Genomic DNA, 23,591 nt, shown 5'->3' with positions numbered 1-23,591 from the left:
TGTTACATGGTGCCATGATTGTAGGTTGCACTTAGTCTTTATTTAGATGTCAGTTTGTTTAAAGTTGGACTGCACTACTTGTAGACTTGCGCACTCTATATAGCAGACAATGCCTAAGCGGTACCCATTGATCCCCCATGATCCCCTTTTTCTTATGTTAATTGAGAGCTGATTTGATGAGGTAACCACCTGTCAGTGACCACGCAGGGAGGTCTAATCCCTCTTGGCTAAATTAGTGTAAATAGGCTTTAAGATATTTTCCTTATCACCAATTTTGAATTATATATCTGCGAGAAATGTGGAAAAGATTGTTGTGTAATACACTATTCATAAACTAAATGTCAAGTGCAAATGTCCTGTGTGACCTGTAGTTCATTTATTAGTTTTTGATTTGTGAAGTGTGAAGGTGTGCCTGTCTGTGTTGTACAGTCAAACCTGCTTTAGTGACCACCTGTATAGAAAGACCACCTGTATTCAAAGACCCTGTTTTTTGTCTCCCTTTAAAATGGTTTCTCATTGAAACATGTACTAATTGAACCTGTACATAAAGACCACCTGCCTGTAAAGAACTCTTTTCTTGTCTCCCTTGGGTGGTCTTTATAGACAGGTTTTACTGTATATGTCTTCAATTTGTAAATTAGAATGATTAAACACAATTTGGCTAGTTCATGGGGGATGGGTCTTAGTTAACTCTTGGGTTGCTTCCTTTGCCTCTCTGCACTGTCACTTGTTTACACAAAACACTCTGCATCCATTGATGAAAGGATTGCTTTGTGTGCAACACAATGGCTTTGGAGGAAAAAAACATTTCCTGTCTTGATTAGCTCCATGACAAACCCTTTTAACACCGGTATATATTATCTATATAAGGCTTCCAAGTGGTACAATAAATCAGTGTATTTAATATCTTTAGCGCAGTTTCCGGATGACTGATCAATATTGTTTTTGTATTGCTTGAAATTTGTTATTTCGCTAGTCGGCCTGATTTGAATAATAATAATAATATTGTATGGCTTTGTTTTTGTGTGATACATGAATATATTACTCTCGCTATGACAGTATATTCTAGTGTATCCTATTCAAAGCCATCCAATATAATATAAATATTGCACTGAAAATAGATAAATGATTTTGAAGCCTTTGGGAAATATATCCCATGATAAAAACATAGTTGAACAAGGATATTTATTTGTGTGGCATACAAATAGTTAAGTTCATTTAATCTGTCTTGCATTCTTAAATTTGCCATCATTTTTATATAGGATTAAACGTGACACAACATAATAATGAAGACATTGCATATTGCAATTTGTATAAAAGTATGAACTGGAAATCTCCAAGTAGCTCTAAACCAAGTTCTAACATGCTGACATTTCAAGGAAGTTATGCTTTGTTCTTGTTGATGTTTTCAAGCGTTTGAGCAAATCTATTTTTAAACAGTATGACCATCCTGAATGATGTAGTATGTAGAATGGACGTGCAACTTGTGAACAGTGTGTCAGACAGTGTAATACATATATATCTAAAATTCCAACATTTCAGTGTCTGTTTATATGATAGAGAGAAAGATAGGTGAAGAGTGTGAGAGAATAGAGATAAGAGGATCTGAGAAATGGAGAGAAGGAATAAAAGCAAAAGATGAGGGAGGGGAGAGAAGAAAAAAAAGCCGGATGGTGTATCATAAGTTGACAGAGAGACAGATATAGATATGGGATGAGGGAAAGAGCAAGACTAGATGAGATGAAAAATGTAAATGAGACAGATAATGTAAATGAGGAAGGAAGAGAATAGGAATAAGAAATGTAAAATAAACTTCCTCATACTATACTAGTGTAGTATACTTTTTATGCATCAAACTATGCTAAACAACCCTATAGGTGGCGCTCTTCAGGAAGCCCAAATTTGTTGTGGAAAATATGTCAGCGGAGCAGTGCAGTGTATGAAATGAACACCAAACCTGTCAAGTAGAACATTAAAATGGAAGCAAATAACGGGACAGATTTACCAGATGATGGTTCAAGACAACAGAGACATGTCAGGCAAGCTAGTGCCACAAGTGTCGATGGAGTAAATCATGGCGTTCCCATTCCCATCCCCGTGATCGTGAATGACCAGAGACAAGCTCGGGCAGGGAATACGGGCGCAGCGAGCAGACGGGCTCCACCCTCGGCTAACCCGGCCGCAGAAGTGCCGCTTCAAGTCACGACGCTCGCGACGTCATCTGGTGGTAGCGACACCTTAAAAAGTCAGTCAGGAAAAGTGAGTTAAAAATAAGTCAATACAAATCTTTCCCAGATATGGCTATTAGGCAATTAGGACTAGATCTAGACACTGCTAGATGAAAGATCTATTCTAAGAATAGATTTAGGTAACTAGAGTCTGGGTCCTGACATGACAGAGGTACGAAAATTAATAAAAATTGAAGAAATTGATTGAAATGATGAAGAGCCCTTAAAAAATTGTTGTGATGAATGCATGCCTTCCTATGTCATGAATCATGATAATGATTAATGTTACGTAGCACTAACACGTACATGTACCAAGTTTTATCAGTGAGTAAACGCGTACAGACGCATCCGCAAAAATAAGGATCGCCAATGTTGCAAAAAACAGTTTCCGCAATGATTTTCTTGATGCAATTTACACTGACTTTGTACAGAGACTTTCACGTTACGGTGAACTGTAGGTATTTTATTATGCGGAATCCGTTTTGTTGCAATGCCAGCTATCCCGAAACCTGCAGAGCGCTGAAGAAATACAAAAATGCGGACAACCCTTGTTTTTTTAGTACGTTTTTGTTCGCGTATACCTCATTCTTGAACCAGCGCCCGACTGTTCATTGGGGTATAGGCATAGTGGACATCATGTAATTTCCAATATTCCAATCTAAAACTGTACATGCTTTAAAAAAATTATTGTTTTTAACTTTCAGGTAAACATAAATACACAATCATAATGTATTCTTTTTCAAGCCAATATTAAGAAAAGAAAAGACAAGTCAATGAAGGAATGATTTATAAGAAAAGTGAAGGGACTGGGAATTAAAAGTCTAAAACTAAAAGGAAAGACCTTGATCTTCATCCTCGGCACTCAAGGAACTAAATTTACACATGGCTCGTACATCTGGCAAGTCTAGCCAAGCTATCCAGGAACCATGATATGGTTACCCTGTGTTAGTAACCACTGCAGCCTACCTTGACTTTCTAGAGAAATACATTAGTAATTGTATTTCAATAGTTGGAATGCAAATGGCATGTACATCAATTATTATTAGTTACATGTAGGACTAACCTTAAACACGTAATCGTAATGTATGCAATTTGCATTCTGACTATAAAATAAAAACTATACTTAACAGGTAAATAAAATAATCTGTAAGACTGTAACAAGGCACTTAACAAAGATTTGTGTATCAAACTTGATTACATTACGACAATGGCCTATTTGGAGGAAGGGGGAAGTAGCTATTTACAAAATATGATGGTCAATACCAGTCCAAAAAAGTTCCTAAGAACAGAAAGGAATTAACATAATCATGATCAAGGGGCCTCCTCCCCCCATCCCCCAATGATAGCAACCAGGGGCGGATCTAGCTTTTTGCTAAGGGGGGGGGTTTGACCAAAATAATGACGATGCGGAGCATCGTCCACGAGCCGTGAAGCGGCGAGCCGATTTTTTTTGGGGTGTTTATTTGAACCCCATAAGTAATGTTTTCCTGGCATCTATTATCACAATGGAGACCATAAAAAGCAGTGCATGATAACGTCTTTTTAAATCAAGTAACAGTTGAATACACAGTTATATCCAGAGTTATCATGTGTTTGGTTAAGTTACCAGATGAGTTGAATATCTTCTCACAATATTTGCACTTGAAAGGGTTTCTCTCCAGCGTGCGTTCTCTTTTCTTTCTTTTTTTCTTCTTTTTTGTCCCTTTTTTTTTTTTTTTTTTTTTTGGCCGCCCAAGGGGGGGGGGGGGGTTTAAACCCCCTAAACCCCCCCCCCCCCCGTAGATCCGCGCCTGGCAACTGATGTTTTTTCTGTAACCACCAACTTTGGACTTGGATATTTAAGTCCCCCACCACCCACTCCCCCTCCCTGATCATCAGTATGTTCAAACAATACCCCCAAAATTTGTCATTAAACTGTATACTAAATATACAATTCTTTAATTATCTTGAACCAACAGACTAGAATAGAATGATTTCCACAAAAAAATGCATACCCAGTTGGACCCAAAGAGAAAAAGACTGCCTTGTTGAAGACATGATTTGCTACTAGGCAACTGGTCATTCCGATTTAGATGCCATTCACCTTATTCTGAAGTAAATAAGTAAACACATGAAGCAGACAAACCAATCAAAAAAAGTTTCAGCAAAATCGGATAACAAATAAGAAAGTTATGCATTTTTAATGATATGAAATACTTTGAAAATTGTTGAAGACATGATTTGCGATTAGCACCTGGTCATTGCCATTTTTTAAATCTTATTCTGAAGTGAATAAGTAAACAAATGAATAATGTATTAATGATATTGATATTTTGGAACATCATTTACACTTACCAACATACTCAGTCACTTTACTTATCACCATATACATGTATGGATATGTACCGGTATATGTACATGCATGTAATTTGTGTAAATTGTGTTCACTGCTTCTGCAAGCATTCAAAAATGTTATTTGCAACAATATGTTATCATAATAATCATGGTAACCTTTGTGGGTGTATTCTATATTCATAAACATTATTGTTATTTATCAAAAATCTGTATAGATGTAGTATACTAGTACATGATATGTGTAAATATTGTGATTTTATTTTAGCACTTTAAGGAAAAGAAGCAGAACAAAATAAATATTGAGGATACTCTGTTGTGACCTTAAAGAGATTAGAGTCGATTACATTGTACCTTGGGAAAATAGTGTAGGGGGGGGGGAGAATTTTGAAAAATAATTGATGAGAACTTTTCCGGGAATATCTCTAATTTTTTTCTAAAAAATTGAAGAAAATAAAATTAGTCTTGTCAAACTTTACATATCTATGGCTTATGTTTACAAGAAAAGAATATCTTGTAACAAATTTTAACAATTTATTACTAAGTGTACATAAAAATAGGCAGCCAAGTTTTTAGTTTTTGATTTTTTAATTTGTTATACAACATAAAGATTGAACAGATTATCCTGCTAACATGTTTGCTATACAGTGTCCGTATTTTGTATAAATCTTATAAAGTGTTGATATGTTACAATTGATCTGCTATTGATATTATATTGTTATGGCTGATTTACTCAATTTAAAAATTGTTAGATATGAAGTTGTCACAGAAAAGATCTGTCTAGAAAATTTTTATCTCAAAATGAAAAAAAAATTGTCTATTTTCAATTGGAAAAGAAAATTTGCGTTGAAAGGGAAAATTTTATTTACCTACATCAGACACCTTACTCATACTTTTTTTGTTGTTGTTGGGGGGGGGGGGTGTTTTGTCTTCTTACATGTAACTTCAAGGCTATTTGAGGGAACTTGATGATCACCAATATCAGTTTTGTCTTAGGTAATCTCCATGTAAATACACAAAGACAAACACTCATGGCCTTGACTGGTATTAGGTACCATGCTCTAATAATTATTAAAGATCTTCAGTGTGAGGGGAAAAGAAAGAGGAAAGAAGCATGTGGTGCAAAATAACAATAAATACAAATATTGAAAAGGCTGCATACAGTCATGTATGACAAATTTTGACTCAGTAATTTACAGTGCAGCTCAGTGAAAACATAACATGAAATGGTTACATACCTGTATATGGTAAGTCTACCCTCTATCACAGATTGAATCACAGATTGAATCACAGATTGAATGATCAGTACATGTACAGGTATGTAATTAGCAATTAGATGTAAACTCTAAAGCTAGGTACTGCAAACATTTTAACATTAAGAACCTAATAAGCAGATGAGAAATGAAACTATTCATATTTGTCATCATGAGCAAGTACATGTACAATGTACCTTTAGAAAGTAAAGTCCTGTTTTGAATATTTTTCTTGATACATCCAAAAGATGGGCATAGTCACATTAGTCTCCTTGTCTTTATGCCAATGCTATACGCTGCTTTAAAAGTAATTCTTATGCGGTGTTTTCTTGAAGAATTAATTTCTACCTATCAAATTAATTCATCAAAAGTTTTGTTTTCTTGTTAACTTATTAAAAACAAAACAATAACAAATAGACAAAAAATTCCTTTTTTTTTTAAATGTGCTTATAGTTTTGTGAAGAAGTACACTTTTTTTAATGCGGGGTATTTTAACCTTCACTTTTAGTTTGAATTATGAATACTAAAAATATGCAAGCAATAAAGCATCAAACAGTTATCATTTTTAACTTAATTATATAAAGTCTTCATCAGAAGACTAAGAGGCAAAAACAGTCTGCAAGGCTGGAAGGCGGTGAGGAGATTAAGTTAAATTTCGATGGATTAATCTTGATGATACGCGGGCGTCAACTGCTGATCCCCCTACTCAATTCACCCCTTACCCTCTGATATGCGATATAATAATCTTTTACAAGCGAAAAATTATCACTCCCCTTTTCAAGTTGCTTTGCATTGAATCTATGGAAATCTCTGCGGGGGCTGTTGTAGTGGGATAACTCATGTATCTTGTATGAAAGTGTCTCTTCAGAAGAGTGATTCACCAGGCTTTAAACATTAAATGTACACCCCTTCGGAACTACGCACTGTTTTTTCAAGTACTCATTGACTTGAGTCATTGTGCTTAAAAACATTTCAAGAACAACTTCATAGCTTGTTACTTTTTTAGGAAACTTTGTTGGAAGATAGTTGTGTTCTGAACTTCTAAAGCAGGGCTGACTTGGAATTTATTGGAATTTAGAACATGGAATTGAGTGGATTTTAGCTGTGAGAAAAGGGAAATATATTTTGGAGTTATGATGGTCCATGATGTAGCAAGCAGGAGTAAGTCTTTCAGTGGAAGATACGAGCGACCAGAGAGACGGCGTCTTCGCAGGGGCTTGAGCAATGTAAGTTTGTGGCTGGACTACATAATTAACAGTAACAACAACAACAAAGTCAAACTGTGTGGACATTTCAACAGGAAGAAAGATGCTTTGCCACAAATTTGTATTGTTACCATTTCCGTGAAATTAAATTCCAGGAAACTTCCAGACTTCTTGGTTACCACATTTTGTACAATTTGTGACAGCTTTTTGTAATCATTTTTTTCTGAAGCATTTTGGGTTACTTTTATACTTTTTTCTAATATATTTTCTAGTATTGTCTAAAATCTGCTTTGCGCATATGTCTCAATGTTTCTATCTAATGCTTTTTCCCTTCCATTATTTCTGTTCAATTAGTGTTTATGTAATTTTCTTTTTCAGGTCTTCATGTCACAACTTCATTTCCTGTTTTACCAAAGGAATTTGTCATCACTTATGATGAATATAATTTTCTGAATCCTTTCTCTCCTTGCAGGGCCCTCGGGAAGAGAACAGTAAACTTTCCCAACCAGAGGAGATCCCCTTACTCCTGGGTGAAAGAATCGAAGGCATAGGTAAGTTGAGATCTTGCTCAGATCTTTAGGCCTGTCCTCATCAGCTCGAGTTTGCCAAATAACCCGCTATTATCAGACTCGGGATATTATCCCGAAGCTCAGAATTGCGTCTGCACCAACCGATATGCTCATCACAAACTAGCTTGGACGGGCGCAAATTAGCCTGCTATTTCCCAAATAGTGGGATATTGGGAAACAAGACCAATATTTCTCAGGATATTTTCTCAACCAAATATCCGTTTAGTTGCAACTGCGGCTGATGAAGACGCAAATTACCTGGTTATTTAGCGATTGGGATAGTTAAAATAGCGGGTTATTTGGCTAACTTGAGCTGATGAAGGCAGGCCTTTAGAGTCTTTTTGAGTATGGTGTACATGAACATGGAAGATGAGATTAAAAGTCCCTGTATGTTTTACTCAATTTGTAAATATTTAATGAACCTTTAATGAAAATTCATTTCCTCTCTGTCAATCTCCACTTATCTGTCTATCTCCACCTATGTTTATGCCCCTTACCCTTTTTTGTGCCCCTCCTTCCTTCTTTCCCCATCTCTCTCTTTCTCTTGATCTCACCAACCAAATATAAAAACTTCCTCTTTCTTGATTTTGTCACATTGTGTTCTCTTTTCTTTTACTCAGTTTCATACCAACTTGAGTTTGTGTTTTGCCCCCTTGCCCCTCCTCTCTTTAGTTCCCAGAATAAAGTTTGGAGGAGCATCCGCCATGCATCCAACTCCCTTCATAAATTCCCATGTTTCTCGATGCTTTACCTTAGCAAATATATTGATCATGTAATTAGAAGACTCTAAAATATGTCTGGAGGATCGACAGTACATATATGGAGAGTACTCTCTGTATTCTTACAGCTGAGGCCCTCTGTTACATGTACATGTATGTGTTCATGACTGCAAGCTAATATTGTCATGTATGTTGTTTACTATTTTGTAGCCAAGGATGTGACCTACCTGTGCCCTTTCATCGGCCCCAGCCGTGGCACCCTCACCATCACCAACTACAAGCTCTACTTCAAGGGTGGAGATAGGGTAAGCTAGCGCTGAGCAAATGAAGGCTCGGTCCCTATTAGTCCAAGTTTTCCTAATATTTCTGATGTGGGGACGGTAATGCTGAGCCAAATAAGGCTAGTTTCCATTAATTCGAGTTTTCAAATTTGCCTGCTAATTTTGTAGTGTAGAAATAAGTGATGATCCAAATGTGGCCCATTTCCATTAGCCCAAGTTTTCAAAGTAGCCTGCTAATTCTGATGCATAGAAATATTAAGTGCTGAGTGAAGTATGGCTTGTCAATTCATCCTGAGCGTTTCAACTTAACCTGCTAATTCTCTTATGGTGCAATTTGTGCTGAGCCAACTAAGGCTCGTTTCCATTAGCCCAAGTTTTTAAGTTAACCTGCTAATTTTGATGCAGGGAAATTAGTGCCGTTTCTATTATTTAGAGTTTATAAAATGTTTATTCTTGTGTGGGAATTTAACCCGATCACAATTAGCTCAATAACTAGTAGATCGAGCTAATTTGTAGTACAGACACAAAAGACACAAATTGATCATAAGATGGATATTTTGCCATTGTGTTTGGGACATGCTTGAGCTAATATCTCAAGCAAACTAAGGTTTGTTAATGATAATGTCTGTTATTTGGCCAATTAACAGGCTAATTCACTGACAAAGATGCATTTGGCTTGGATGCACACGTTCTGTAGCTGTAGTAGAATCCTTGTGCAAGCAGAAGTACTTGACTCAGCCTGATGGAAACAAGGAAACTTTGAACTTTGTTTTCTTGTTTGGGCTAATAGAAACGACCCTTTACTTAAAAGGTCATCATAATGATGTTGAAGAGTTTTAAATAAGCACCATTTGGGAGTGAAAGAATTTGTCATGTAACTAGGCTTACTCCTTGTTAGCTAGAATAGCATAATTCTATTTCCTTCAATCATAGGCTAATGGTATGGTCACTTCTGGACAGGGTCATGGGCATGATGGCTTAGTGGTAGAGCATTTTTATAGTATCTGGAATGTCCCGAGTTTAAAACAAAGCCATTGTGGTAAATCAGGGCTGCTAGTGGCTTTATGTAAGACATTAATCCTCAGTGCAAAAAAAGTCAATGTGCTACTATATTGTTTTCACACTGGCAAAATTTTGCTTAACCCCGTACTATAGGTGGGGTTAAGGGGGGTCTTAGCCCCACCTGTAGTCCGGGGTTAAGCTTATTCCACTTTCTGTTCAGACTCGTATTTACCAAAGTGGGCTAGCCCCACCTATAGTAAGGGGTTAGCTGGCCCTGCAAAATAGCAGGGCTAACCCTGCAATTGTGGTGCTAACTCCTGCTAACTCCGCAATTGCGGTGCCAAGCAAATGAACGCAATGGAGCGTATCGCAGCTGGCCAGATGCGAAGTGAGGAGCCCACTGTCTAATCATAACATTCACGATATCCGGGGCTAACGAATGGCAGTGAGAACAGTGTGAATTTTCTTATTCCGGAATAGGCGCTAGTACGGGACTAAAAACAGCGTGTTTGAAAAGCCAAAAATAGGCATTGATCAAAATGTTTATGTCCATTGGATAGGAATGGAAACATTAGGTCTTCTGGTTGCTTTCATATTCAATTTTTGTGCTGATAATTTTTGAATGATATACTAGTACTTAAATGCGATTGGCAATGCACTTCAAAAACAATAGAAAAATATATCATAAAGATAGATAGTCATGGAGTCAACTCTTGAAAATAATGTTTATTGACATATTAATGGGATCTAAGCCCATTGAAAGGGAAAGTGAGAGCAATAATAGTCATTAACCCTTCAATCAATAGATAATATTTTGGGGCAGTATGAAGTACCTACATGTACATGTATATGAACATGCAGCTTTCTTCTACGGTACATGTTTTTATGGCTAGAAAGTGTCTTTCCGAATTTTAAAGGAAAATGGTAGACTGGTTAAGATCTATTTATTATTATTTAAAAAAATTAAAAAAATTGGGGGGGGGGGGGGGGACTACATACGTGTACTTCGAAAGTGTGAAAAGAAATAGTGTTTGGGGTATCAAAAAGAGAAAAGAGCAAACTCAGGAAAAACAGCAATTTATTTCAGCACTTCCTCCGTGTGAATGTCACATGTGCACTTGACAGCAATTCCTTATAAATTACTCCTCTAATTGTAATGATATTTAAGATTTTAGGGTTATTCATAACGTGATACAAATGAAATACATGTACATTTTTCATCTTGAAAATATTATTTCCCTTACCAAACATTTATCATTTTCAAAAAAAGATGTGCAGGGAAATTTCATTTTTAAACCCTGGGACAAATTAATCAACAGTTCAACTTCTTTTCTGACTATGTCATGAATGTTAAATAGCATACCTTATGTGCAGTATTATTAATTTCTGTATTTTTGTTTGTTTGACAGGAGCCCCCATTCATTCTAGATGTACCTCTTGGTGCTGTGTATAGAGTAGAAAAGGTCGGTGGTTCTACGAGCAGGGGAGAAAACTCATACGGCTTAGAGGTTTTCTGTAAGGTGAGTCCAGTATTAAATTTTGACATATAATTAGAACGATACCCCATGAGATGCTTAAGACAATTTCTTTAAGACTCTGCCTCTTCCACAACATTCCATCCCACAGGAGTTTCCAACTGGCACAATATCGATTGGACTCTTCACATCACGTCATTCACATCATCGCGCATACCTAAAAAAAATAATAGCAAAACCCTGATGCAGTCAATACATAAGAATATAAATGAATATATTGAGGATGTGCGGTTTCATTGATTCACTTTGCGTGATAGTGATGTCGACAGTAGAAACAAAAAATGTACATTTTTGGTCATGAATAATTCAAAAAGTAAAAACTTGTATCAGCCTGAGCCCAGTTTTCACATTATAAAACTGAAGAATGTAAAAGTTATTTGGATTAAGTTTTTGAGTACTTTTCTCAGTATAATGTTCTGAATATTTTATTGAGATATGAACCATTAACTTTTTGAAAAAAGTCAAAACCACAATTCTGTGTGGATCAGTAATTAATTCTGTACACAGCAATAACATAGCACTTTGCACTTGTCCTTCCTGCCAACCTTGTGCTATCCAGTGTCATTACTGATTCATGACTTGGAATTTCAGTTGCATTGCACAATGGAGTTTGATGTGTTGTTAATTAATTATTGAGCATATCTTCCTGAAGGAAGTATCTCATGAAATGAATAATTCATAATTGATACTGCATTCAAATGGGCCATTTTCTCATAATGTAATCATATCAACGCTTACATCTTTGTGTAGTGCCTTGTTACAAATTATTTCATGCACCTGTTATGAGTAATTGTATTTCATTAGTCAGAATGTAAATTGCATACATTATTATGTGTTGTGAGGTAAGACAAGCCACAATGATTGTCCAGCCTACATGTAGCAATAACTACAGTGTAATGTATTCAATTAGCATTCTGACTAGTGAGATACAATAACACTTTAACAGGTGAATATAAAAGCTTGGGGCTTCGTAGATTTATTTAATTTGAAGTCATTATTAAAATGTTCTGCTGTGTTCAGATGTCAAGGCACGAAAATGGAAAATACAAAGTGAAGAATGCATGAATGTTACTTTACATATATTACATTATATTAAATTAATACTGATTTCATAAAATGAAAGTGTTACCGAAATACTGAATGAATTTGATTTATTTACAGGATATGAGGAACTTGAGGTTTGCTCACAAGCAAGAGAATCACTCCAGAAGACTAGTCTACGAGAAAGTACAAACCTATGCATTTCCAGTCTCAAATAAATTGGTAAGTGGTTGAGTTAAATTATTTTTTTATAGAGTAATTTGTTTTGTAACTTGTCATTGTCAGTGGTGAATCGCTTTCATTTTGAGGGACTAATTTATTCTGAAACATCTGATGAAGTAGGACACACTGATCTCACAAGATGTTTCATGTTTCATGTTTCATGTTACTGTAGAAGACTTTTAACATTTCTGACACATTGATATCTGACAAGTTAGACCGCTGAGGCAACAATGAATGATAATTACATTTTGATTATGATTACAATTTTAATATATAAGAGAATAAAATTGATATTTACACTGTCATGTGAATTAAAATGTGTTGTTCTGAGTAAAGCGTTATACTATTTTTTAACAAATTTTTATCTTTTAAACATCACTTTATTGTTCAAAATTGCACAACAAAGGAAAACAAAAGCCCAGGACAATTCCATTTTACTGGAAAATGCAGGGCATTAAAAGTACATACATGTAGATATACAGTGATATACATTCCTTATACATGTACACCTACCTTAATCCAGTCTCAATCATCTGTTTAAATATGTTGGTGACACTGACAGTAATCATACATAAATAGAAACAATATGATAATTTTTTGGAATGTCATCAGACAACTAAAGTATTCCTTATCAATCATCCAAGCAAAAAGGGAGAGAAATAGTGTGTGTGTCTGTGTGTGTGTGTGCGTGATATAGATAGAGAGAGAGAGAGAGAGAGAGAGAGAGAGAGAGAGAGAGAACCATCCCACCAAAAATAGAAAGAAAGAAAGAAAGAAACAGAAAAGCCCTCTGCCTTCCTCCAACCTTGCTGACGTTTCTGTAGCGCAATCTTGGTTAGTTTAGCCATGAAAGATAATACTTATCTTATTTGTATTAAATAAACACAAATATTTATGAGAGAACATATGATGTGCTTTCAGACCTTTGCATAACCATGTCGAGCTAACGCATCATTGAAAGATGGTATTTACATTATAGGTTAAGAAGTATGTATTCGCCCAATATATATATTTTGGCATAAATACTGTTATAGATTACATCACAAGCATGTGTTAACTCTGAAATCCTGCTTTATTATGAAACGGTGTTATGAATCCGGATGATATCATGCAATTTTCCTTTGATTATTTAATATACCCCTAAACTGTAATAATAATTATAACGATAATATATGAGATTTGTAAGGCACTGAATCCATTTGAAATCAATAGTCAAGGTGGACTTGTGAAGAATAAAAAATCAAATAAAATTTACTTTTCTGTGTTTAAAGAAACTGCACTTTTGGAATACAAAAACGTTACCAAATTTTTCTCCTATTTTTTTCATTAGTGATTTATAAAACAACTTTGATTTAAAAACAACAACACTTTATTCACCATAATTTAAACAAAGATTAGGAAAACTGTTGAAATGGCAAAAGTTGTTATCTTTGAACCAAGGATGACCCGCAGTCCTTACAATGTTGTTCTGTCTCTCTCATTAGGGTCTTATCTGGATGCTTGTAAATATTTTAATTTTTGTTTTGTCCGCTCCTGCTCATTTCATTGATAATACCATGTGCTGACTAATGTATAAACAATTACGGAAAAGGACATGCAAGCAAGATAGTTTCTTGATGATATCAATTTTATTTCTTCTGACTGGCATGTCTTTATCTTTTGTATATAAGTGAGGAAGCATTCAGTATTAAAGAATGCTGTGAAGGATGCATGGACAAATTTTGTATAGAATTATTCAATTTTGGATATATGTATACTCCAACACAATTGATTGAGTATCATACAGTGTAACCATGTGTACAGGTGTATATTTATTTTTTGACAGTTAGGGAGTTATCGGTAGTAAGCTAACTATGCTCTTAACTTGAAAGCAAGTATATGCAATAAAAGTATGTTCTCTCAGATTTTACATAACTACTGGTACTTCAGAACATACATGTACTATGTATGTGACACCCATCATTAAATGCTTTCTCTTGCCCCTCTCTATCTCTCTATCTTTCGATTTCACTCTTACTCTTCTTTGTCTATCTTCCCCTTTTCCTTGCTCTTCCCTCTCTCTGTGTCTCTTCCCATCACTCCACAATCAATCTCTCTCTCTCTCTCTCTCTCTCTCTCTCTCTCTCTCTCTCTCTTTCTCTCATCTACAGCCCTTCTTTGCCTTTGAATACAAGGAGTATTACAATGAGAATGGATGGGCAGTCTTTGATCCTGTGGCTGAGTATAAGAGACAGGTGAGAAGACATAACATCTCATTTTTTGCAACAAGAAAAAAACCTTTAAACACTGTGCAATGTTTTCCGTTAATCAGAGCTCCATAGAGATGTATGTTGTATTAAAAAAACCCACGTCATATTGGATGGGTTAAGATACATTTGTAGTTACTATTTATATTTGAATATGTAGATATTTGTAATTTCACATTACCGCTTCTGATATTGTGTTCTTGCCCTTGTACTTTGTCAAATTTCTTTAATAAATTTCTTTTTAAGAAGATCATTTAGTTCCCCTCTTAATATAATTACCTCTTTGTCATAATTTGGGGATCTTTATTATAATATGTACAAATTGCCAAGCCTCTGGTTTGATAATATTTCATGCTTCATGCTTTGTTCCTGCTTTCAATGTCCATGTTTCTATTGAGATTTGAAACCTTCAGATCTGGATTTGACAAACCCATCCACAAGTAATACCTAATTCAATCAATTTGTTTTCAAGGAAATTCAGTGGGTTGTCCTGTCAGAAGTTGGCACATTCAGTTTTTGTATGATTGAACTTCCTTTCAGCTTTGCTGTAGTATTAACACTGGGTTTTTCCGGTGCAAGTTGTAAATTGGTTTAGTACACGTGATGTTGGTACTGAATGACTGATATCTTTTACACACTTTGTATGGATATATTAAAATATAAGAAATAGTTGGAAGGTAAAATTGAATACTGGTGATATGATAGCATTGTAAAAGAACCTGTTTAAAAGTTAGGGAAGGTTGAAAGTTAAAATAGGTTGATTATGTAGTTTGTAAGAATATCTCTGTATTAGATAGAAATGAAATGATGAAATTCACACACAGGAAAAGCACTACAGACAGATATAGGCTTATATTTGTCTTCACAAACATGTGGCATGTGAATTGTGACTATATTTCTGTTAAAATTGGAATGACATTTTGATATTTAAGATCAAAAGACCAATTCTTTCTATGTTGCAATGCTACTTCCATATACTAATAGGAATATCTAAAAAGGAAAGGTCAAAAACTATTTCCACCTTCACCGGAACTCAACCTCTTCTGTAGGCGCGTTATACATGTTTGAGTAGAAATATTGACTGTGACTTTATGATCTCATTTATGACAGGGTCTACCGACTGAGAGCTGGCGAATCTCCAGAATCAATGAGAATTTTACCTTCTGTGACACATACCCCGCTGTTGTAAGTGACACTGTGTTTATGGAGGGCATGTGCGTCAATGGCAATGTTTACATGGGCTTTAATATAGGATGCAGTTTCTATCAGTTTCATTTTAGTTATGTTTTTTAAATCCACATAAGGTGTGAGAGGTTTTTATAATGTACAGCCACACTATGAGATGATATGTAGTAATTGACATGACATTATATTTTGGGAAAAAATGTCTAGTAGCAAGGCTCAACAATAAAATTCCAGTAGACATAGGCATCCAAAATGGTCCCCCCCCCCTTCCAAATTTGTATATTTGTATATAGGGCTCCTGCATACAGAAAGTAAAAATGTTTATTCCAGACCTCCATCCACTAAGTTAGTGTGAAGTCCTGTTTATTTGTTATTCTGTATTGTTGATTTTGAAAGTGGGATTATCTTCATACTTCATCGTATTTATTGTTTGAAGAGTGCACTGTTTCTCAGAAACGCACACTTAGTTCTCTGAACATTTCCGCATTTTTTCTAAGTTACCTTGTGAACACATGCAAAAGGGCCGCATCAGTACCCCCCCCCCCCCACACACACACACACACACACACACACACACTGTGCCCCCCCTCTCTCTCTCTCTCTCTCTCTCTCTCTCTCTCTTTTCTTTCTCTCTTTCTTTCTGTCTTTGTGTACCTTTTCTCTTATTTTGTCTCTGTTCTCAACATAACAGCTTGCCATACCAGCAGCAGCAGATGATGAACTCCTTAGACAAGTGGCTGCTTTCAGAAGTAGGAACAGATTACCAGTAAGTACCCTACTACTTCATGTGATTTGCAGTCAAGACAGGTTCATAAAAAAGAGAAGTTATCAAGATAAAAACATTCTTAAATCTTATTTCATAGGTCACTTGTGAAGAAGCATCCCGAAATAGACTAGATCAAACATGTTGTATTGAAATGTTATGCATGTCTATGAAGTGATTGCTTCTGAGAACCCCAGAGATTGCCTGATGCTTGACCAACATAGCAACAACAATTGTCAATGATTGGTATTTTAACTAGATTATTGAAATACACTGGTGAAATCAATAGCTAATTACTGGGAAAGGAACTTGCCAGATCTTTTACCAACATAGCAACAGCTATTGTAGAGAGAAGAAATGCAGATAAAATGCCTTGCTTAAGGGCATAAGTGCCATGCTGGGGATCGAACCCATGACCTTTGCCTCTCCAGTCAAGTGTATAAACCAATCAAGTACGATACCTCTAAAAGTATGAAATCAGCTAAATATGACTTTGAGAAGCAGGAGCATTAGGCATAGTGTCAATATTAGCTTGATGATTTTAACATAAGTCGCCGGGCACAGGTGAGGCAATGTGTCCTGTCTGACATTTTTGTATTAATCATTTTCTGTGTACCCCCTCCCCTTCAGATCATGTCATGGCTACACCCTCAGAGCCAGGCTACCATCACAAGATGCAGTCAGCCCCTGGTTGGGGTCGGGGGTAAGAGAAGCAAAGAGGATGAGAAGTATGTCCAGATGATCCTAGATGCCAATGCTCAGTCCCACAAACTGGTTATCATGGATGCCAGGCCGACAGTCAATGCAGTCGCAAATAAGGTAAAATCATGCAAGTCACTTCTTATTTGAGCTAGAAAGTGATGTATTTTGGTTATCATTTACATCTTGACTATGTATCATGGAAATCACACAGGACATGCAACAGTATAATTAACTTGCTTTTTTGCTGTTGTTGCTAAATTCATAGTATTTTTACTTTTAACTTTCTAAATTGTTTGTTGTTTTGAACATTTTGTTGCCATCAGTGCCAGTTGGCAGGGTAACTTGTTTGTCACACAGGCAGATTGGCACTAATTGATAGAAGGATCGCTTTGTGCAACACAATGGCTTTGCGAAATTCCAGATTTCCAGACTTATATTAGCTACATGACAACTCTTAATAACACCTATGTAGATATGACTTACTCTGAAAACATCTTGAAGCCTTGAGTATATTTATCCCATAAATGTGGCATTTAAAGAGTTAATTAGATTTGAGTTAAAGTAGTTGGTAAAACTTTTGTTTGAAACATGTTTTTTATGTCAAAGTTGTTTTCTCCTTTGTATCCCTTTAAGGCATTTAGTCTTTTTATATTTCAACTTATTTAAGGAAAAGAATCTAAGCTCAATCAATTACCAGGTTTGAATTTTGAGTGAGCATTTCACTCAATCTTTTTTGTAATTGATACCTCTACATGTACAGAATCTCAATCAAATGCATTAACCAGTACAAAAAATAGAGCTTTGCTTGTTTACTTGTATCGGTAAGGGGCTATTTAAAAAACAGATATGATAATGAATATTTTTATTTACTTGTCTCTGATTCATAAACTTATGACTTTAATTCATCAGGCTAAGGGAGGTGGTTATGAGAATGAGGACACCTACCAAAATGCTGAGATTTGCTTCTTGGATATTCACAACATACACGTCATGAGAGAGAGGTAAGAATATTGTTGTTGTTACTTTGTCTATTTAAAGCCCCACTGCACTACTTATAGCTACTTGTGCCCTCTACCGGTAAATAGCAAACAATGCCTAATCGGTGCCTCTTTTTCTTATGTTAATTGAGAGCTGATTTGATAAGATAAGCACCTGTCAGTGACCTTGCAGGGAGGTCTAATCCCCCTGGCCAAACTAGTACAGACAGGCTACTATGTGATTTGATATTTCATATTGATTATCCGAACATAAAAGGATTTTTAAGTTGACTAGGTAGAATGATAGATTGAATTTATCTAGGTAAAGCAAGAATTCAGTGGAACCACCTTTAAGTAGCCCTAGATGATAGGTGTAATGAGAATTATTGCAAGATAATTTGTAACTGCATGATGTGCAGTTATGCAGCACGGGTCAAAACATTGAGGGGGCAACAGTGTTTGTGTGTGTGTTTGGAGGGGAGGGGGAGGAGGCCACCAATATTACCAAATGGTATCAGAGAAAACAGGGCTGTAGATTGAGGGGAGGGTTTGCAAGAATTTTATCTTCTTCTCTTCATGTTGCATTCTCTCTCTTTCTTTCTGGTCCCTAATATTTTTTAAATCCAATTTGATTGTCCTTTCCCCAATTTGATTGAGGGAGGGGCTCATGTCTCCTTACCCTCCTGCACCCAATGATGTTTGTCTTTAGATTATGTATGAAGATTAAAGAAATGGATGAGTTCTGGTAAAGATACAGAATAATTTGAATCATTTTGATTGTTCCAAAACATACAATTTTGCATCAGTATTTTATGTAGATGTACATAATCAACGCTACCCAATTGCATCAAGACATTTTTTAAATATCTTTTTTCTCGCATGAAGTCACATGAGCAATGCTCATCTATATGTTTAAAGATGTGAAAGGGCTGTTGCTAACCATTAGCACTTGACTGTTATTGCTTCTTAGTATATCCAGCGGTGATTTTTGTATCTGTATTTTGTCACTGCAGCTTACGTAAGCTGAAGGATATCTGTTTTCCTAGCATCGATGAGCATCATTGGCTTGCTAACCTAGAAGCTACACACTGGTTGGAACATGTTAAGGTTAGTTCAATAAAACAATAATAATAAAAAAGATAATAATAATAATCATATACCTAATAATGATCATAATTATGAGAAAAAAATAATGATAATTATAATAATAATAACAAAAGCCAGGAGAAGAAATAATAATCATCATCATCATCATCATCATAATAATAATTTCAATCTTTAAATGATTCCTTCATCTATAAAATTATTCCGTCAATCAGTTCATTGATTCATCAATTCCATCATCCTTACATCTTTTAACCCATACCAGTTAATTGTCTCCTTTTAGAAATTAAACAAATTATTATTATTATCTTGTGATCCACAATGATAGGAATCACACATTATAACATAAGAAGGAAGAGCAAAAATCATTAAAAACTTTGAGTCAATGTTCTGTTAAATGTGGTAAATTTATTTCATATAGGGTCATTTCAAAAATTTGAAAAATTTATGTACGAGTAGAAAAAAAAGGACAATCGGTGCCAATTTGGGGAGGAAAAAAAAAGGATTTAAGTAGACCAGAAGAAAACTAGAGTTGCTGTAGGTGATTAAAAGAATCATTAATCTCTCAGTCAGCTGTTGAATAGAATTCCAAACAACTAATTTACATTCAGGAATGTTGCCTGATGCATCTCATTGGGTAGGGAGTTCTATTGAAATGCGTGGATGAGTGAACACTTCAGTTGGCTGTGTGTATTGTTTGCAAGGCATTGCGAGAGGTACAGGGAAAATGTGAACAGAGATTGTGTTAGGTACAGGAAAGTGTGCAGAGGTATATGGAGTGTGTAGAGAGATTGCCACACCCAAGAGACTCCATCTTGAATCCACAAGCAGGTTTGCTGCTGCATGGGAAGGTAGTTGACTTCAATGGAAGCTTTTTTTCTGCTAGTTAGCTCCAATTTACAATTGGGATTTCAATTAATCAGTTTGCATAATCATGGGGGCAGGCAAACTACCAGATGTTGGCCTGTTTAATCCAGCTAGGAAACGTAAGTTCAATACCTTTATATTTACAGGTTTTTAAATAAGACCTATTTTATTCATATATCAGTTCATCCATTTTACATTAATCAGTTCATCCATCAATTCATCATCCATTTTCCAAGGGTTTCTAGCCATAAATATCTTTCAGATTTTTAGATTTAAGCTGTGAAACCTCTATATCAAATTTTCCTTGGGTTTCTTCATTACATCTATTTCATCGGCCCATTTAAACGGTTGCAAGCCATAAATTTCTTTAAAAGCTGCAGATCAAAATTAAACCGTCTCTCGTAAATCCTTCTTCTCAGATGGTTTTAGCTGGCGCTGTCCGAATCGCTGAGCGTGTCGAGGGCCAGAAGACGTCCGTGGTGGTCCATTGCAGTGATGGTTGGGACAGGACGGCCCAGCTGACAGCCCTGGCCATGCTACTCCTAGATCCTTACTATCGTACCATCAGGGGCTTTGAGGTGCTCATTGAGAAGGAATGGTTGGCTTGTGGACACAAGATGGCACAGGTATTAAGCAGGGTTATTCTTATCTGATCTCTCAGGATAATCAATTTAACATCCTGGGCTAGGACTAGCCTTAAGGGCTCTCTCGAAATGTTTTTTTAATGATATTATTCGAGAGAGCCTTAAACGGCTCCCATACCCCTGCACGGAGAGGCATGTAAACAAAACTCAAAAGTGGTCCAAAATCACACTTTCGCGCACCCGACCAATATTGGACAGTGGCTTTGATAAATTTTGTCCGAGTTTTGGTCTTAATTAGCGCTTTAATTTCAAAATCGGATCTAAAAATAACAAAATAAGAGCAATTTTCTTACCAGACCGATACAGCTCAGCTCCCTTTTCACGTGTACCGTGTGAATTCACGATGTCTACACAATGGTGATGACCTCTGACTGGCACTTCCGTAATTGTGGGTAAATTGTGCTGCTTCCGTATAATGCGCTGTATGAGTGTTATTCAGCGCATTATACGGAAGCAGCACATTTACGAAGTGCTAGTCAGAGGTCATCACCATTGTGTAGACATCGTGAATTCACACGGTACACGTGAAAAGGGAGCTGAGCTGTATCGGTCTGGTAAGAAAATTGCTCTTATTTTGTTATTTTTAGATCCGATTTTGAAATTAAAGCGCTAATTAAGACCAAAACTCGGACAAAATTTATCAAAGCCACTGTCCAATATTGGTCGGGTGCGCGAAAGTGTGATTTTGGACCACTTTTGAGTTTTGTTTACATGCCTCTCCGTGCAGGGGTATGGGAGCCGTTTAAGGCTCTCTCGAATAATATCATTAAAAAAACATTTCGAGAGAGCCCTTAAGGCTAGCTAGGACAGAATGCCGTACATCATTACTACCAAACCATCAGGGGCTCTGAGATGGAATGTCTAGCTTGTGGACATAAGATGGCACAATTAATCAAAGTTTTCTACAGCTCTTGCTTAAATAATTTTAGACAGTTTCTAGTATAAGGCACACATAGGAGCATCACTATCCTGGCTGTGTAGTAAAAGCTGTGCTTTTGATTCTCAACATTTCAAACACCACTGTACAAAACTCAACTGATTTCACTCAAAATCGGTACTTTAGTGACAATTGATGACACCTACATAGCAGTAAAATACATTTTTTTTAACTTACTGATGTTAAAAAGAATAATTTAAAAATTCAAATTGTAAGTCTAGTGTCAAACTTTGCTTACAGCTGCATCGACATGGTTGTGTAGAGTCTATGCGATATTGTTTGGTGTGTATATTTGTGTATAGGTATAATAATACCTGCCTCACAGCAAGCATGCAGTGCTAGAGGTCAATACGCATTAGCATTGACTCTCTATGCTTTGCTGGAGTGGTATAAGGAAGACTAGATTTTTTTGGGAGGTAGTATTGAAACATTTTGAGGAACCTTGCAATTTAAAAATGATTGATCAAAATATCAGTAAGATTTGTTCAGTGCCAGAAGTGAATTAAATCTATTTAATAAAGTAGAAGAGCTAACACAGACAAATTAATGTTTGTTTTCTTGGCAGTAGTATCTGATTTCCAAGGCATGTATTTCACTATTTGGAGATGAACTGTCATGTTTTGTACTTATTAGTTCAAAGATGAAGAGTTCCATTGTTGTATTTGTGTGGAAATCATAGCCTTTTTCTGTTATTAACAAGATATCTCATTGACCTTAACAAGATAACCCATGATGCTAATACAAATGTGTATCTGATTAAATTTGGGTAAACTGGGGCAATGATTGCAAAGGCCAAAGTGGAAACGATCACTAAAGAAGCAAACATTCCTGAAGCCCACCGCACACTTCATGATAAGAAAACTAACAACCAGAATTTTATTGCAAATTGGCTTCTTATGGTAGACAATTCTGCTACTGGTATGATGTCACTATGATTCTGAGCTCATTTAGCTTTTCCTCTTCCAACAAAGCATGAAATCCCCCAAAATGTATATTTTTGAATCACATGACTACTCGGATCCTTGGTCATTAAGATTTCTCATGTTTAAATGTTCGTATCAAATGCTACTGCAAATCCTTCCAAAATCGGATCGTAGTCGGATCGAGTCATATGCGATGGGCTTTGTATGTCCCACTCAACCTTTTAGAATAAAACCATGTTTTCTTTCTCAGCGTCATGGGCATGGAGACAAGAACTACACAGATGCAGACAGGTCTCCCATCTTCCAGCAATTCATTGACTGTGTATGGCAGGTCACAAGACAGGTAAGAAATTAAAATAATGTTTTAAGTTCCACCATTTACCTCAATTACACCGCCAAGTTGACTCCACACCGACCGACTCTTCGCCATTCAGTGTAATGATTTACTTTGTTAGGTCTGTAGTCGGTCTCTTTGGTGTGACTGAGATAATAACCTGTAAAACCTAACTGTGATCCAGTTTCAGAAGAAAATAAAACATCAAAAGAAATAGGCCTTAAAACTTGTTATCTATTCCTTACTGGGGTTCCAAATGATCATTACAAAATTTCCAAATTAAAAGGGGTATAGTAAGCCTTCATGTTGGAAGAAAAAAAAAACATTCAGCTTCAAATCGAGGACAGACTCGAGACCAGTCTAATATCATTATGATTCCCAGGCAATCAGAGCCGCCTTTAACAAAACAGTTCCAAGTTCACCAACATCACATTGAAACATGTGTATTAAATTTAAAATATGTTTCAAGGGGATGTCAGCGAGCACGTACTTGTGATGGTTTCTGAAACATTGCCCAGATTCT

General features: G+C 36.0%; 1 protein-coding gene across 3 annotated transcripts in view; it reads left to right on the top strand.

The window, feature by feature from the left end:
* The first annotated feature begins 1,889 nt into the window (after positions 1-1,889).
* Positions 1,890-23,591, top strand: part of LOC583980 (myotubularin-related protein 2) — a 27,890-nt gene continuing 6,188 nt past the window's right edge. For all 3 annotated transcript variants that reach the window (XR_004063355.1, XM_030980576.1, XM_783865.5), the window contains exons 1-13: positions 1,890-2,259; positions 7,490-7,568; positions 8,516-8,610; positions 10,998-11,108; positions 12,285-12,386; positions 14,537-14,620; positions 15,743-15,817; positions 16,509-16,583; positions 17,211-17,399; positions 18,192-18,283; positions 19,273-19,366; positions 20,650-20,856; positions 22,985-23,077. Coding sequence is in view for 2 of the 3 variants with exons in the window: in XM_030980576.1 (XP_030836436.1) it covers positions 1,978-2,259; positions 7,490-7,568; positions 8,516-8,610; positions 10,998-11,108; positions 12,285-12,386; positions 14,537-14,620; positions 15,743-15,817; positions 16,509-16,583; positions 17,211-17,399; positions 18,192-18,283; positions 19,273-19,366; positions 20,650-20,856; positions 22,985-23,077 (1,578 nt within the window). In the remaining variant the exon portion in view is untranslated. The remainder of the gene's footprint in view (positions 2,260-7,489; positions 7,569-8,515; positions 8,611-10,997; positions 11,109-12,284; positions 12,387-14,536; positions 14,621-15,742; positions 15,818-16,508; positions 16,584-17,210; positions 17,400-18,191; positions 18,284-19,272; positions 19,367-20,649; positions 20,857-22,984; positions 23,078-23,591) is intronic.

Source organism: Strongylocentrotus purpuratus, unplaced genomic scaffold, assembly GCF_000002235.5.
Source record: "Strongylocentrotus purpuratus isolate Spur 01 unplaced genomic scaffold, Spur_5.0 spur5_scaffold_11, whole genome shotgun sequence".
NCBI classification, from domain to species: domain Eukaryota; kingdom Metazoa; phylum Echinodermata; class Echinoidea; order Camarodonta; family Strongylocentrotidae; genus Strongylocentrotus; species Strongylocentrotus purpuratus.
Note: the sequence above shows the minus strand (reverse complement) of the source record. Positions and strands in the feature narration are given on the sequence as shown.